This window comes from Cherax quadricarinatus, chromosome 55 (assembly GCF_038502225.1).
Source record: "Cherax quadricarinatus isolate ZL_2023a chromosome 55, ASM3850222v1, whole genome shotgun sequence".
NCBI lineage: Eukaryota > Metazoa > Arthropoda > Malacostraca > Decapoda > Parastacidae > Cherax > Cherax quadricarinatus.
In genome coordinates this window covers 24173558-24189526 of record NC_091346.1, presented here as the reverse complement: position 1 = coordinate 24189526, position 15969 = coordinate 24173558, and the positions used below count along the sequence as shown (strand labels likewise).

Below are 15969 nucleotides of genomic sequence, written 5' to 3'. Positions count from 1 at the left end.
TGTGTAGGACCCATCTTGTTTAAGTAGGGGCCCAATACTGGACGTTGTTCTCGATTTTGATTTGGCATAGGAGAAGAAATACTTTGGGTTTCTTTCGATTTCATTTATGGCTTTTAGTTCTTCCCGCGATTCCTGACTCCTAAAGGATTCTTTTAGCTTAAGTTCGATGCTTGCTATTTCTCTGACCAGTGTCTCCCTGCGCATTTCTGATATATTGACCTCTTTTAGCCGCTCTGTTATTCTTTTCCGTCGCCTGTAAAGGGAGCGCCTGTCTCTTTCTATTTTACATCTACTCCTCCTTTTTCTTAGAGGAATAAGCCTTGTGCATACATCGAGTGCCACCGAGTTAATCTGTTCTAGGCATAAGTTTGGGTCTGTGTTGCTTAGTATATCTTCCCAGCTTATATCGGTTAGGACTTGGTTTACTTGGTCCCACTTTATGTTTTTGTTATTGAAGTTGAATTTGGTGAATGCTCCCTCGTGACTAGTCTCATTTTGTCGGTCTGAGGCTCCACGCATACATGTCTGAACCTCAATTATGTTGTGATCTGAGTATATTGTTTTTGATATGGTGACATTTCTTATCAGATCATCATTGTTAGTGAAGATGAGGTCTAGTGTATTCTCCAGTCTAGTAGGCTCTATTATTTGCTGGTTTAAATTGAATTTTGTGCAGAGATTTAAAAGCTCGTGTGAGTGTGAGTTTTCATCAGAGCTGCCTCCTGGTGTTATTACTGCAACAATATTATTTGCTATATTCCTCCATTTTAGGTGCCTTAAGTTGAAATCCCCCAGGAGCAAGATGTTGGGTGCAGGAGCTGGAAGATTTTCCAGACAGTGGTCAATTTTTAACAGCTGTTCCTGGAATTGCTGGGATGTTGCATCCGGAGGCTTGTAGACTACCACAATGACTAGGTTTTGGTTCTCGACCTTTACTGCTAAAACTTCCACTACGTCATTTGAGGCATTAAGCAGTTCTGTGCAAACAAGTGACTCTGCAATGTACAGGCCAACCCCCCCCTTTTGCCTGTTCACTCTGTCACATCTGTATAGGTTGTAACCTGGGATCCATATTTCGTTGTCCAAGTGATCCTTTATGTGGGTCTCAGTGAAAGCCGCGAACATTGCCTTTGCCTCTGCAAGCAGTCCACGGATGAAAGGTATTTTGTTGTTTATTGCTGGCTTTAGACCCTGTATATTTGCAAAGAAGAATGTTATCGGACTGGTGGTATTGTTGGTACTGGGGGGGGATTTTTTTTCCGGCATTAGTATCTGTATCTGTTGGTTTGGAGTGGAGGCCATCGACTGTGGTTCCACTCCAGGAATGACTGGATTTGGTGTACGATTTCTGCCATTTCCTGCCAGTTTTTTTTCCTTCCTGGCACTAAAAAACCTCTCCCTCTTGAGTGGCTGTGGCTACCCAGGTTTTCCCATGGCCTGGATGTTTTGTATCTTTTTGTCCCCTTTAGATGGTATGCCTGGCAATTTAAGTTATAGCACAGTCTTTCCTGTACTGAAGAGGTACACATTTCATCATTTACTGCGCCAGGAACATCACTAGGGATAGGATAGGCCTACACAGGACAATAAAAATGAGGATTTTTTAGATTTTGCCACCGAAGTGGCTAGTTTATTGTGCACCCCATATCCATCCTGTGGACGGTAGCGCAAGAGCATATGGATACACAAAAGGCCCAGGAACTAGGCCCCAAGGGGTTAACATGAATACATATGGAGGTCAACTAGAAACTACAGTAAAGAAACACTGGTAAATAGACTACACAATTGTGACTGGACAGAGATAAGTTGCACGGACGTAAACGATGCCTGAGAAAAATTCAAAACAATGTTCACTACCATCCTTGATAATATTGCTCCAGTTAAAGAGGTTAGGATTAAACGAAGAACTGAACCCTGGATGACTACTGAGATATTAGATATGAAATTCAGAGACCAGCTGCTAAAAAGATTTAAAGCAAACAGACAGGATATTACAGCACTAAATGAATTCCAAAGGGTGAGGAACAGAGTACAGAGACTTATAAAAGGAGCAAAGGCAAAGCACTACTGCTCAAAAATTGAAGAGTATAAGCATAACCCCAGAAAGCTCTGGCAACAACTAAAACAGTTGGGGTATAGCCATAAACCAGTAGATAGGTCTAACATAGTACTCACTATCGATAATGAGGTATGCCACGAAACATCTAAGGTGGCAAATTGCTTTAATTCCTACTACACATCTGTTGCATCAACACTAGTAAGTAAACTACCAGCTGCATCAAATACCTTTAACACAGACTGATAAGTTTCAAACACACTATACCAATAAAGGGGTAACCCCAAACAGTTGTCAACTAGCAAGTGTATCTCATGACTTTATTCAAAAAGAACTGAGTAGGTTAAACCCAACTAAGAGCACCGGTCCGGATAACATCCCGTCTAAGTTCCTAAAAGATGGTGCTTCTGAACTGTCAATGCCTATTGCTCACATAATAAATCTGTCAATCACCACTAATACCATACCGGAGGGGTTCAAGGAGGCCAGAGTTACTCCTATCTTCAAGAAAAATAGTAGGTCTGATGTAAGCAACTATAGGCCTGTTAGTATACTTAGTATAATATCCAAAATTCTAGAGAGGGCGGTGTACTGTCAAGTAGTTAAGTACCTTAATGACAACAACAACATTCTCCATAGCTATCAATCGGGCTTTAGAAGATCCTAACCGACACCTTAATTAATCTGATGGATTACATGAGAACTGAAATGTCAATGGGGAATCTCATAGTATGGGCAGCTGTTGCAGTTGTAGCTCCTGAAACAGTCTCTGCACTCAGTGAATGCTCGCAGATGGACAACTGAACGAGGAAAGATGACAGCTCCACAACAGGTGTTAAAGCGAGTACGTCTGGGAACAGTAAGAAACTTATCATGTACAGTTTTGTAATTCTACTGGGTTATTAGCTGGACTTTCATCATTAACCCATTGTGCTGGATATGAAAAATGAGAGTCGGGTCAGCTTTTGTCAAGATCGCTTGGCTGACCATAATCGCAAAGAACACTTTGCTAACTATATAATCGCGAAGATCGTTTGACTGTCTATAATCGCATATCTGAAGCATTACTGGGCTAAATCATAAAATTTTTGACCAGGGTTGTGGGCCACACACCTCGTATATATTATTATTATTATAAAAAAGAAACGCTAAACCTACAAGCTTCGTGTATAGGCAGTGGAACTCATCGTGGAGACTGATTATAGTGAGGGCAAGAAATATTACAGGATCTTGATTATACATCGAGAGGAATTCTGTCGGGTATCACAAGGACGACTTGAGAGTTAATGGCCCGAAATCTTAAGTCATGAAACAATGATAGTTACATTCAGCTCCGCATTTACCTACCCACCTTAGAAGTCAACAAGGTAAGGCATACATATTTACAACAAACGACCTCCAGGGCTAACGGAAGTACACGCGAGTAACCATCAGAAAACCAAGTAACAGCCACGCGTCCGAGAACGTATGGATAACCATACTGATTAACAGGAGTACATCTAGATTTATATCTACAATTTGTCTTATCTGTTGCAAGCAAATTTATGCTATTGTCTTAATACTGTATGTATGGTATTTTATTTTGATTTATGAGATACTCTGACAATTCTTCCTCCGTAAGCCATGCCAGGAGCAAGGGGCTATTAACTCCTATATAAATTATTAAATTTAAAAATAAAATCTTTCTCTTTTAAGGTCACCCTGCCTCGGTGGGATATGACCGGTTTGTTGAAAAGAAAAAATATACTCTGAAACATCATAGTTTATTATACTCTATCTCTATATTTCTCACTAAGTGGACAATTAGGCACATTGTGTACAGAATAGTGACTATAAAGCTGACCACATACTTGACATTCAGAGTCTATATCATCACTAAAGACACTTAACTCACAGAGTGACGAACAACATACTCATTGGAGAAGCCAGGTATTGATACTCAAAAATTAGAGAAAAATGGAATTCATGTACAATTCTTACGAATTCCATCACACATTAAATTAGTCCTACATGATAAAGTTAAGAAATTAGAAAGTACCTCAAGGAAAAAATGTGGAATATAACTTGGGTATATATTTGTGTAGTATTTAGATTTATATTGGGAGAGAAGTAAATAATGAAATTGAATGTGACAGGAATGCAGCTCGAGACCCGAGTAGATCTATAACTCACTATAACACCATGAACATACATATATAAAAATGTTTACGGTGCAGTTTGCATCGTCATAGAGCGCTGCAGGGGAGGGTGTGTTGCTGGAGCAGAGTAGAGCCTGGGGTGGAGAGGATAACAGAGATAGAGTTAGAAAGGGCTGTGAGGAGTGCTACAGGAAGTATTATCAAAGTCTGTGATAAATCGGCTGCCGTCAAAAAGAAAGTTAATTTTAAGCCTGCTCATAATGCTCTGCATACAAGGGGATTTTGGCACGTACACCCAACTATTATAATACCTTGTACAACTATGTATCATGTCCAGATAAACTATATGAATATATATGAAGGTGAGACGTCAGCAAGGAGGGAAGGCGGGCAGACTCCCTCGTGGCAGTTTGTCTTACGCACAGATGACCAAACTAAACTGTGTATTGGGGAAGTAATATAATTATTAATATTATTATTATATTCAGGAAAAGCGCTAAACTCTGAGAGAACATATTCTAAGGTAATGGAAAACAATCCAGTTTGATCTAAGGAAACTGAGGATAACTCCCTGCCTTAGATCAAGTGTTCTTCACCAGAATCCAGGCTCTCCCTTGAAGGGAACATGATCAATAAACATTAACATGTGACCGCTAAAGATAATGCTACACGTATTTTTTTGGGCAGTTTTTACTTTGAAAGATGATCCAAAATTTAAGTCATTAAAAATGTAAAGTGTGTGGCAGAGACAGTCACACAGTAGATTATTATTATAATCAAAAAGAAGCGCTAAGCCACAAGGGCTATACAGCGCTGCAGGGTAGGGAAGGAAGCAAGGGAATTGGATGGCAGGAGGGAGGGGGGATGATCAGCAGGTTACAGAAAACAGCGGGGCAGGGGATAGTACGGGGGTAGAGGGTAGCAAGAGATACAAGTAGAAAGGGCTGAAAGTATCAGAATTTGTGAAGTAAGTCAGTCGTTGTCAAAAAGTCAATAAGAGAGTCCGGATGAAAGGTGGGTCCATCAGCGAGAAGGGAAGGTAAAGAGAGAGCAGCGGGGCGAAGACGACGACAGAGGTAAATTCTGCGTGCTCGTTGATAAAGTGGGCAGTCCAACAGAATGTGGCTGACTGATAATGGAGCTTGGCAATTCTCACAGAGAGGAGCAAGACGCCTCTCCATGAGATATCCATGAGTAAGACGAGTATGGCCAATGCGAAGACGGGAGAGAGTAGTCTCCCAACCTCGACACTGGTGATAAGAAGACGGCCAGTAACCTATACTCGGTTTAATAGACTGAAGTTTGTTGCCGAGCATAGTAGACCAACGTTGTTGCCAACGGGTGTGAAGGTGGGAAGATATTACAGCAAAATAGTCCGTACATGGAATACCTCTGTAAGAAACTGGTAGGTCATGTACTGCTGACCGCGCAGCAGTGTCTGCCTGTTCATTGCCCTGTACGTCAACATGACCAGGGACCCAACAAAAAACAATATCTTTATGCTTAGTAAAGATGCGGCGTAGCCAAAGTTGGATACGGAGGACTAAGGGGTGAGGTGTATCAAATTTTTGTATAGCCTGTAAAGCACTAAGGGAGTCTGAGACAACCACAAATGATGACACAGGCATAGATGCAATACGGATAAGTGCTGTAAGGATGGCATATAATTCAGCAGTAAAAATACTAGCTGAAGATAGTAAATGCCCTTGTACGACGCTGTCCGGAAACACTGCTGCGAATCCTACGCCGTCAGAAGACTTAGAGCCATCTGTGTACACAGCAATGGCATGAGAATGAGAGTGAAAGTGGTCAAGAAAAAGAGAGCGGGAAGCGACCGTAGACAGTTGGGCTTTCGAGCAAGGGAGGGAGAAAGAACAGACTCGAACAGCTGGGACCTCCCAGGGGGGTAGGGAAAAGTGAGATGCTACATGTACATAGAAAGGTGGTAGTTGAAGAGAAGACAAGAGCGAATGAAGGCGAAGAGAGAAGGGACGGAGTAAGCAGGGGCGGCGAACAAATAAAGAATGTCTACTAATATCAGTGACCATTCTATAAATGGAAGGATTGCGGAGATCATGAGAGCGTACATAGTAGCGCAGGCAATGGGCATCACGGCGATCGGATAAGGATGGAACGTTCGCTTCTGCATAGAGGCTTTCGACAGGGGAAGAGCGAAAAGCACCAAGGCATAAACGTAATCCTTGGTGATGAATGGGGTTAAGGCTAGAGAGAGTAGCAGGAGATGCCGCTGAATAGATCTGGTCACCATAATCAAGTTTCGATAAAATAAGGGTGGAATGTAGGTGAAGGAGGGTTCGACGATCAGCTCCCCACGAAAGATGAGCAAGGGTTTTAAGAAGGTTCAGCCGGCTGTGACAAGTTGCCTTCAGAGAGGTAATGTGAGGTTTCCAGGATAACCTACGATCAAAGAGGAGGCCCAGAAACTTGACTGTATCACGTTCAGGGATACGTGAGCCATAGAGGTACAAAGGATGATCAGAGATGACAGAGCGTCTAGTGAAAGTGATTTGGTGGGTTTTAGTGCTGGAAAATTTAAACCCATGTGTGGTGGCCCAATTGGAAACACGGTCGACTGCATGCTGGAGAGAAACTGTAAGGAGGTGACAGTCAGCGCCTGCACAGGCAATAGCAAAGTCATCAACATAGAGTGATGACCAAATATTTGATGGAAGACTAGAGGCCAAATCATTAATAGCAAGGAGAAAAAGTGTTGTGCTCAGAACACATCCCTGGGGGACACCTTCAGCTTGGACAAAGTCCGGGGAGAGCACATTATTAACCCGAACACGGAAATGCCTGTCAGTTAAAAAGTTCTTAAGGAAGGATGGTAGATTGCCTCGAAGGCCTAAGGAGTGGGCTTGGGCTAAAATATTATACCTCCAAGTTGTGTCATATGCCTTCTCAAGGTCAAAAAATATGGCAATAACTGAGTGGTTATTCGCAAAGGCATTACGAACATACGTATCCAAGCGCAGTAAGGGGTCTATGGTAGAACGTCCCTTACGAAAGCCATATTGACGAGTGGAGAGACTGTTGTGTGTCTCTAAATACCACACTAAACGTCTATTTACTAGACGTTCCATTACTTTGCAAACTGCACTGGTAAGAGCAATGGGACGATAGTGGGAGGTTTCATGTCCCGTAGTGCCTGGTTTGCGGAAAGGGAGAACAATGGCGGATTTCCACAGCTGTGGAAGAACTCCTTGTGACCAAATAAGATTGTAAAGGTGTAATAGGACTGCAAGGGCTGACTGATGTAAATGTTGTAGCATACGAATATGAATGTCGTCGGGCCCAGCTGCCGATGATCGACAAGCTGAGAGTGTTGCCTCCAGTTCTTGAAGTGTAAAAGGCACATTATACTGTTCTTCTCTGAGAGAAGAAAAGTCCAAGGGTGCTAACTCTCTGGCAGACTTTGAGGAAAGAAATGAGGGGCATAGATGGAGTCCCTGAGAAATACGGACCAGATGATTGCCAATTTCATTGGCAACATCTAGTGGGTTTGCTATATCAACACCGGCAACCCACAGAACAGGAGCCGGGTCAGGAGAATATTTACCACTCAGTTTTCGTACTTTTTTCCAGACTGCACTCATAGAGGAAGCAGAGGTGATGGTGGAGACATAATCTCGCCAGCAAGTGCGTTTAGCGTCACGGATGACACGGCGAGCGATCGCACGCTTCTGTTTAAAATCAAGGAGTCGCTCTGTGGTTCTATTGTACCGGTACCTGCCCCATGCAGCGCGTTTCAAACGTACTGCACGAGCACAAGCAGGAGACCACCAAGGCACGCATTTCTGAGAATGCCTGCCCGAAGTTTGGGGTATAGAATGAGAAGCTGCGGTGAAAACGGAGGACGAGAAGAGGTGTAAAAGCTCATCGATGGAGGACGAAGAAGGAACCTCTTTAAAAACAGTCAGGTGTGAGTAAAGGTTCCAATTTGCCCGATTAAATTGCCAGCGTGGGGTGCGAAGAGGTGGCGAATATGAAGGGGAAGTAAGAATGATTGGGAAATGATCACTGTCATGTAAGTCCGGGAGAACAGACCAAGTAAAGTCTAATGCGGCGGAGGAAGAGCAAACTGAGAGATCGATGCAAGAGAGAGTATGAGTCCGAGGATCAAAATGGGTGTGAGTACCTGTATTTAAAACATGGAGGGGGTGGGTGGCAAGAAAAGCCTCTAACTGAATTCCACGGGAATCACAGTGAGACCCTCCCCAGAGGAAATGGTGGGCATTAAAATCACCAAGTAACAGAATCGGTGGCGGTAATGACGAAACAAGGAAGGCAAAATCCGGAATAGATAATGCCCGAGAAGGAGAGAGATATAAAGAACAGAGCGTATACCACCTATGTAAGTGGATACGGGCTGCTGTGTAATGCAGCGAAGTATGAACAAATAGCTGATGGTACGGAATATCAGTGCGGAGAAGAAGGGCACTTTCATTAAAGGTCCCATCAGGAAAAGGATCTGAAGAATACAATAAATTATAGCCTGAGATGTGAGAAATAACAGCAGAGTGTAATTTTGGTTCCTGTAAGCAAACACCAACAGGGGCAAACTGGGAGAGTAACATCTGAAGCTCACCCCGATTACCCCTGAGGCCGCGTATATTCCACTGTAAAAAGGCCATGATTGGCAATGATAAAGATACTTGAAATCCGCAGGTAAGGGTTCCTACGGACTAGAAGGGTTAGAAAAGTCCACATGCGGAGGCAGTGGAAAATGTTCAAGCAGCGAAGGAACGGTGCGCTGTGAAGAAAGGAGTTGCGCAGATGGAGCAGAGGAGAGAGGAAGAGCGGAAGGTGGATCAGTGTCCATTGATGGTTTGGTCTCTGCAATATATTCAGAGATTGCTTCAAGTGTTTCGGAATTCAGAGATGTCGTATGGGAGACAATATTGGGAATGGTAGGGGGAGGATGAGTAAAGATTGGAACTGTATTGGACTGTACCAAGGTAGGGGGGGGCGAAAGGGTGGAGGGAACTGGAGAAGCGTGGCAGGGGACAGAAGAGACAGGAACCTGGGAGGTGGCAGAAGAGGAAGAAACTTGGGAGGGAACAGGGGAGGAAGGTACATTACGAGGAGGAGGGTGAACCTCTGCACTTGTAACTGAGCCAGTGAGAGGGGAAGAACTAGGGACAGAGACAGGGAGGGTAAAATGAGGAGGTGGAAGATGGGTAGGAGGTGTTACCGGACCTTTTTTTGACTTTTGAGAAGTAGAGGGACGATTGGGAAGAGGTGTCGTACGAGGTCTCGTCGATACTGAGGCTTGTAAGAGAGAACTCGAAGAAGCGAGATTAGACTGAGGCGTTGAAGTAGGGACGTCTGAGCCGAGGACAGCAAAAGGATTAGATACAGGAGTGATTATGGGAGAGGTAACCACAGAGGTGGGTGTAGAAGATGGGATACCAGAAGTGGGGGGACGTTTTGAAACACGGGAATAAGAAACACGTGGGAGTCTCCCTTGGAGGCGGAGATGAGAAACTGCCATGGCATAAGGGAGACCTTCTGTCTCTTTGAGGTAACGGATTTCCCGCTCGTTTAAATAGACCTGACAACGGCGAGAGTACGAAGGGTGAGCCTCATGACAGTTAAGGCAAGAGGGAGATCGATTGCAAGACGTATTAGAATGGTCATCGGCACCACAGACTGGGCATTCGGCGATAGATCTGCAATATTTCGCTGGATGGCCAAATCGCCAGCAATTTCTACACTGTTGTGGTGTAGGGATCACCTTTCGAACTTGTAACCGATGTCCTGCTATATAAACGGAGGATGGGAGTTCTCGGCTGTCAAAAGTTAAACGAGCCACATTGCTAGGGTATCGTCTCCGCCCACGGGCAGGAAGAACGTAAGTGTCTACCTTGAGGATTGGGAGATCTTGGAGTTCCAGCTGTTCTAGAATGTCGGTGCCACATGTCTGGAAATTTTGTTGAACTATGGTATGGGGCAGAATAACGGTACCACTACAAGAATTGAGGGAATGATGTTTTTCAAGGGTGACAGGAACAGTATCTATATGGGTAAGACGAGAGAGCTCACGAGCCTGGGTAGCATTCTGTACGGTAATGATGCGCGTACCGCTCTTAAGAGCATGAAAAGAAATATCTTTACCAACATGGCGTAGGAGTGCCTTGCCAATACTATGGTCAGAAAGATAGGCAGTAGAGGAAGTTGGTCGTAAAGTGAAGAATTTAGTCCACTGTTCAGTCTGAAACTGAGCGTGGAAAGGTAGTGAAGGACGTGTCGATCGTTTCTGAGAAGAACGAGAAGGTGAAGGTGGAGAAGTATCATCAGCAGGTAATTGTCGTTGACGTTTAGGCGTGGGACCAGAGTTGGTCCGACGTGGAACGGGTCGGCGATTTGAAAATTGCCGCACCGTAGAGGGAGAGGCCGGAAGCATAGTCAGAGGAGAGCAAAGGTCTGATAAATCGAAGGAGTCAGTCGAGGCCTCAGTACCTGAAGCGGGTGAGGAAACAGCACCGGCAGTAGGTACAGAGGCATGAGGAATGTCTGAAGAGTGGTCCAAAGACGAGGCGGGGTCAGAACGGGGTGCGGTATCAAGAAGGGGCCCGGGGGTACCAGGTTCATGGACTAGGGCTGCCATGGTTAGGTTACTTCTTTCTTTTTGTTTTTAAGAAAAAAAAAGAAAGAAGAAAAGAAAATAAAAATAAAAAAAAGAAAAAAAAAGGGGGGACCGGGGAGGGATAGTTCCTAGGAGGGATGAAAGGGCCAGAAATCTCCCTCCGCGCCCAAGAGGACTCGACACCGCTAGTAGCGCAGATGCAGCATGGAACCCGTGCCATACCCTACCCTTCATGCCAGTAAACCAGCAATCTGGGATAGCAACCTCACATCTGCCGAGCTACCTCGGTGGACAAAAGAGAGGGCGGCCGGATATCCGCCACAAAGCATACCTCCTTCAGCCACCACCCCCGGAATCCGAAAGGTGGCTTCCAGAGCTACACCCGTCGCCCAAAAGACACCCAAAGCTACTCCGGGATACCGGAGAGGGATCGGGACATCCCTAGGCAATCCAGATTCCACGGCAAACTACGCCACCGCCAAGAAACCTCAACGGAATGGGATGGACCCCGGTGTCCTTTCTCCTACCTAGGAACTAGCGCGCCTGTGGGAGAAATCCCAAAGGACAAAAAGAGGAAGGGCAAAAGGGAGGAGTGGGGAGGAGGAGGAGGAAAGGAAAAAGGGGAGGATGGGGAGGATGGGATAGGGGAGGGGAGATTGGGGGGTAATTAGGTTCGGTCTGAGGAAGAAGACCGATAGGTCTAATTCCTCAGACCAAGAGCCTCTTCACCACGCCAAGGAGCCCCCCTTGAAGAGGTCACACAGTAGAACAATCTTACACTGTACAAAAATAAAACTCTTTAGATCTACAGCTGTATAGTCCTTGTGGCTTAGCGCTTCTTTTTTGATTATAATAATAATAATTTAGATCTACAAACTTTACATAAAATGGCACATCACTATTATTAATGTTAATATACCTGAAGTCTTGAGATTGTATCCACTTTTTTTATATTTTACATTATATAAATTCTATTACATGAAACTAAGCTATGCAGTTACTTAGTTTTATAATAACCAAACTTATTTACCCAGTTACGTCTTATAAAGACCTCCTGAGAGACTAATCTTTGCGTGTTACTATTCACATAATGAACTAACAGGTGACGACTTTATCTAATCAACCTTGGAGGCTTATTAACCCAGGATAACTAGAGAAAGCCAAGCAGACTATCATATTTCTATTAGAGTCCTTAAGGTACTCTTTCCAGGATGAGAACCACAACAGCAGACTGCCTGTCGCTAGAATAATCAAATACAACACTGCCCCTGTTAAACATTTTTACGTCTGGAGAGGTCAGCTGGGGCCTTCTGTAATCGCAGATTCTGGACCTCCCTTTGCGCTTCCTTACTAACAGGGAGGCCCCACCGCTGGTAGTGAAGAATTAAGTCTGCTCCTACAGTGTAGCTTAGTTGTTTGTAAACGTAGTCATACTGGTGTTGAGTGCAGGAGGCCAACTTGTCAGCGTCTTCTTCAGATAAAGAGCGAGTGGTGCGGTTCAAGAGTCTGAACATTTCCCAGCCCTTCTGTGGAAATGAATGTTTAATTTCCATGAGAAACACAAGTTTCTCCCAGCAGTCTGCCTTCTCGAATGTCAGTCCTCTGTCCACAGCTGCTGCTGTCTTCGTGTAGCGGTTTTCCTTCTTCAGGCGATCCTCACATTTCAGTTGCTCTTGAATATATAGAGAAAACAAATTGACAGTTGATTCGCTTCCATAAGCGTATGACCACCAGTAACTTTGTTGGTAGTTGTGACCTAATTCATGCCAGGTTACCCAGTCATGAGGTGTAGATGTGCAACATAAGTCATAGTACTCCCTGTCAAACATGGCTGGAAAGCCAGAATGTGCACTCCCAGCAGTGATCTGCACATCATCTACTAGCCATTGCTTGCCTTGTGGTGGGGGATCTCTCTCATCAAATCCAGACAGAAAATCAAGTTTACTGATCACATCGTCGTACCGCCTTAGTAACTCGTCAAGTTCGGTGATTTTTCTAGCTGACAGTGTTGGAACCACCACCACTACCTTGTTTGTCTCTAGGATAGAGTATGGCGCATCTAATTGTTTCAATGTCTTCCATTCTGCAGCAGTAGTTTGTCCCAAAATATAATGTGGAGCCTTAACAACATTTTTCACTTCGACATTAATATTAAAACTCTCCCCCTCATCAAACATGAAGATCAAATTGCCACCAAACTGGCTACGCAAGCAGTTTTCGCCAGGATCTACATCAAACTCCTCCGTCACTAGTGGCATACGCTTAAATGAATCCTCAGATACGTTGTGCGAGTGTGGCTCCAGACAGTCACACTGAGCACCCACACGCACAGAGATTTGTGAAGCACTCTCAGGTGATAATGTGAGCGGCAGGATGACTTGGAATACGCTTCCAGCCGCCACGTACAGGTCAGTGGCTTGCCAATCTTCAGGCACAGTCATGCGCAGGTTTTCACGTTGTTTCACTCCAGTGATCCTTAGGGTGATGCTTCTGTTGATCCTTGGTGTGGTGGGCGCCACACGGCCGGGAAAGTTATCAATATCCCTCTGGTAAGGCACCGGCTGAGACAGCGGACTCAGCTTGTTGATCAACCCTCGGGCAACTTCTTGCTTGTATGTTGTATAATCTTTGGCAGAGAATGGATATATACTTTGCTGCGATGCTGCTTGAAGACTAGAGAGTGTCCACCATCTCTGGTTTATACCCCCATGTCTTGGGTACATAATGATGCGTGTTCGAGGCTTCTCCCAGGGCACATCCATGACATGTTGTCCCACACTTATTATCCCGTCTGCATCGATATTCCAAGTCCAGGAGCTAGAGCTGCAGGGCTCAAGCTTGAGGGAATAGGAGTTCCAGTCAGGCACCAGACAGAGGGAACGATCACATCCCCACAACCAGCGGCTATCTTTCAGGAACCACTGCTGACTACTGCCTCCTTCATAGGGTGCCAAGCCCACCACAGCATCGTCAGCGCCTCCACCACTCACCACCGTCACGAAGGTGTTCGTGCTCTGGCTGATTATATAGTCAGGCGCCTCTGTTGGTAAGTATAACTGGAATTAGTAATCAATGAAAGTCGAGCACAGGTAGTAAATAAACATGGAGCTATGTGAAAGATTTTACATTTTTATTAGTTACTTTTTTTTCGAAATATGCATTGAAACCCCTTTCCGATTTGCCAAATAGTATGTCGTTATTCTCTTTTCCTCGTGTCAACTTTATATGGCGCTTTCCTTCTGTGCAAACCAGCCAAGAGAACTCTCATTATACTTACACATATATTTTATAAGGAGGTAGCAGGCACTGTTGATGATAATGTTCTTTACAATGTTCTTCAGAGAATATTTGTTGCTGCTCAAGCAGCGCTGTAAGATAAGATAAGATAAGATTTCGTTCTGATTTTTAACCTCGGAGGGTTAGCCACCCAGGATAACCCAAGAAAGTCAGTGCGTCATCGAGGACTGTCTAACTTATTTCCATTGGGGTCCTTAATCTTGTCCCCCAGGATGCGACCCACACCAGTCGACTAACACCCAGGTACCTATTTGCTGCTAGGTGAACAGGACAACAGGTGTAAGGAAACGTGTCGGAATGTTTCCACCCGCCGGGAATCGAACCCGGGCCCTCCGTGTGTGAAGCGGGAGCTTTAGCCAGCCCTTGTGGCTTAGCGCTTCTTTTTGATAATAATAATAATAATAATAATAATAATAATAATAATAATAGTTGCTGCTCAAACACTTCAGTAACCAGGCTGTTAGCAACTGAAATATTTTGAAAAAACTATTTCTTAGCTCATTTTTCAGTGGGATCAAACGTACTTACAAGGGAAAAGAAAGAATGGGGGGGGGGGTCTAAATAAGAATATATACTACTGTAAATATTAAGAAAAAAAAATACGAAATTGCTGAAAAAATAATGCATATGGTATACCTTACTGCTTCATATATTTATAGCCTCATTGAAGGATTCTTTTCATATTACTATTATTAAGAATATTTAAATAAAAGTGTTTTTTTTTTTTACTTTAGGAAGAAAATAATCGACATAATTGTGGGTAGATTAAGACTCATCTGAACTTAAGTTTTGTTTAACTCGGCAGGAGATGCAACATTACAGTCTTCAAGCTGGCACTGGACAAGCACCTAAAGTCAGTTCCTGATCAGCCGGGCTGTGGCTCGTACATTGGTTTGCGTGCAGCCAGCAGCAACAGCCTGGTTGATCAGGCGCTGATCCACCAGGAGGCCTGGTCACAGACCGGGCCGCGGGGGCATTGACCCCCGAAACTCTCTCCAGGTAAACTCCAGGTTACCCCAGTGAAAAGTAGCGGCGCCACGAGTACACAGAGACAACACAATAAGTGTCCGGGGCCCAAGACTGTTCAACTGTCTCCCAGCATACATAAGGGGGATAATCAATAGACCCCTGACTATCTTCAAGAAAGCACTGGACAGGCACCTAAAGTCAGTACCTGACCAACCGGGCTATGGTTCGTACGTCAGTTTGCGTGCGGCCAACAGTAACAGCCTGGTTGATCAAACCCTGGTCCACCACGAGGCCTGGTCTCAGACCGAGCAGCGGGGGCGTTGACCCTCAAAACCCTCTCCAGGTAATTCCAGCCAAGTAACACTAGACAACGAGAGATACTGTTGCCACGATATTTTTCTGCTAGTGCACGACTCGTACTGGTTTAGGGTTTTACTCAAGGTGCTTGTCTGGTGTATTGTAAACTGTGTCGGGCTTAATGCCAATTATACAATATCTCAACACGTTAACTGATACCTACTATTAGTAGGCAAAGCTTGTGAAGGTCACATCAGCTAAATTATTAATGGGTAGCTCTAGAGTCGTAGGTGTCGTACAGCATATGAGAAATGGGAGGGGAATAAATTTGATCCAAGGAAGGAGAAGGTAAGGTAGCTCCAGCTCTATGGATCACAACCTTGTCAGCAGCAGCAAGAGCAACGATTACTGCGTACTAAATAATGCTGATTTATCGCTTGGTTTAGAGTAATATTAGTATTACTGTTACTATATAAACATGTCATAAGATTTTACCACTTTTAATTAAAGTTAAAGCGACACAGAATATAGAAGCAAACTCTCCTCCACTCAAGGAATTAATACATCTGCTTTGGCTTACTTTTTACTGGTAATAAATTTTA

The 15969-nt window shown here is 44.3% G+C and overlaps 1 protein-coding gene across 2 annotated transcripts in view; it reads right to left on the bottom strand.

Moving 5' to 3' along the window:
• Window positions 1-11584: 11584 nt before the first annotated feature.
• LOC128706467 (TRPM8 channel-associated factor homolog) overlaps window positions 11585-15969 on the bottom strand; it is a 43585-nt gene continuing 39200 nt past the window's right edge. Inside the window, exon 4 of one of the 2 annotated variants that reach the window (XM_070096935.1) lies at window positions 11585-13844. In XM_070096935.1, coding sequence (XP_069953036.1) covers window positions 12076-13844 — 1769 coding nt within the window. In that variant the 3' untranslated portion in view covers window positions 11585-12075. The remainder of the gene's footprint in view (window positions 13845-15969) is intronic. The other variant, XM_070096934.1, reaches the window with a different exon arrangement.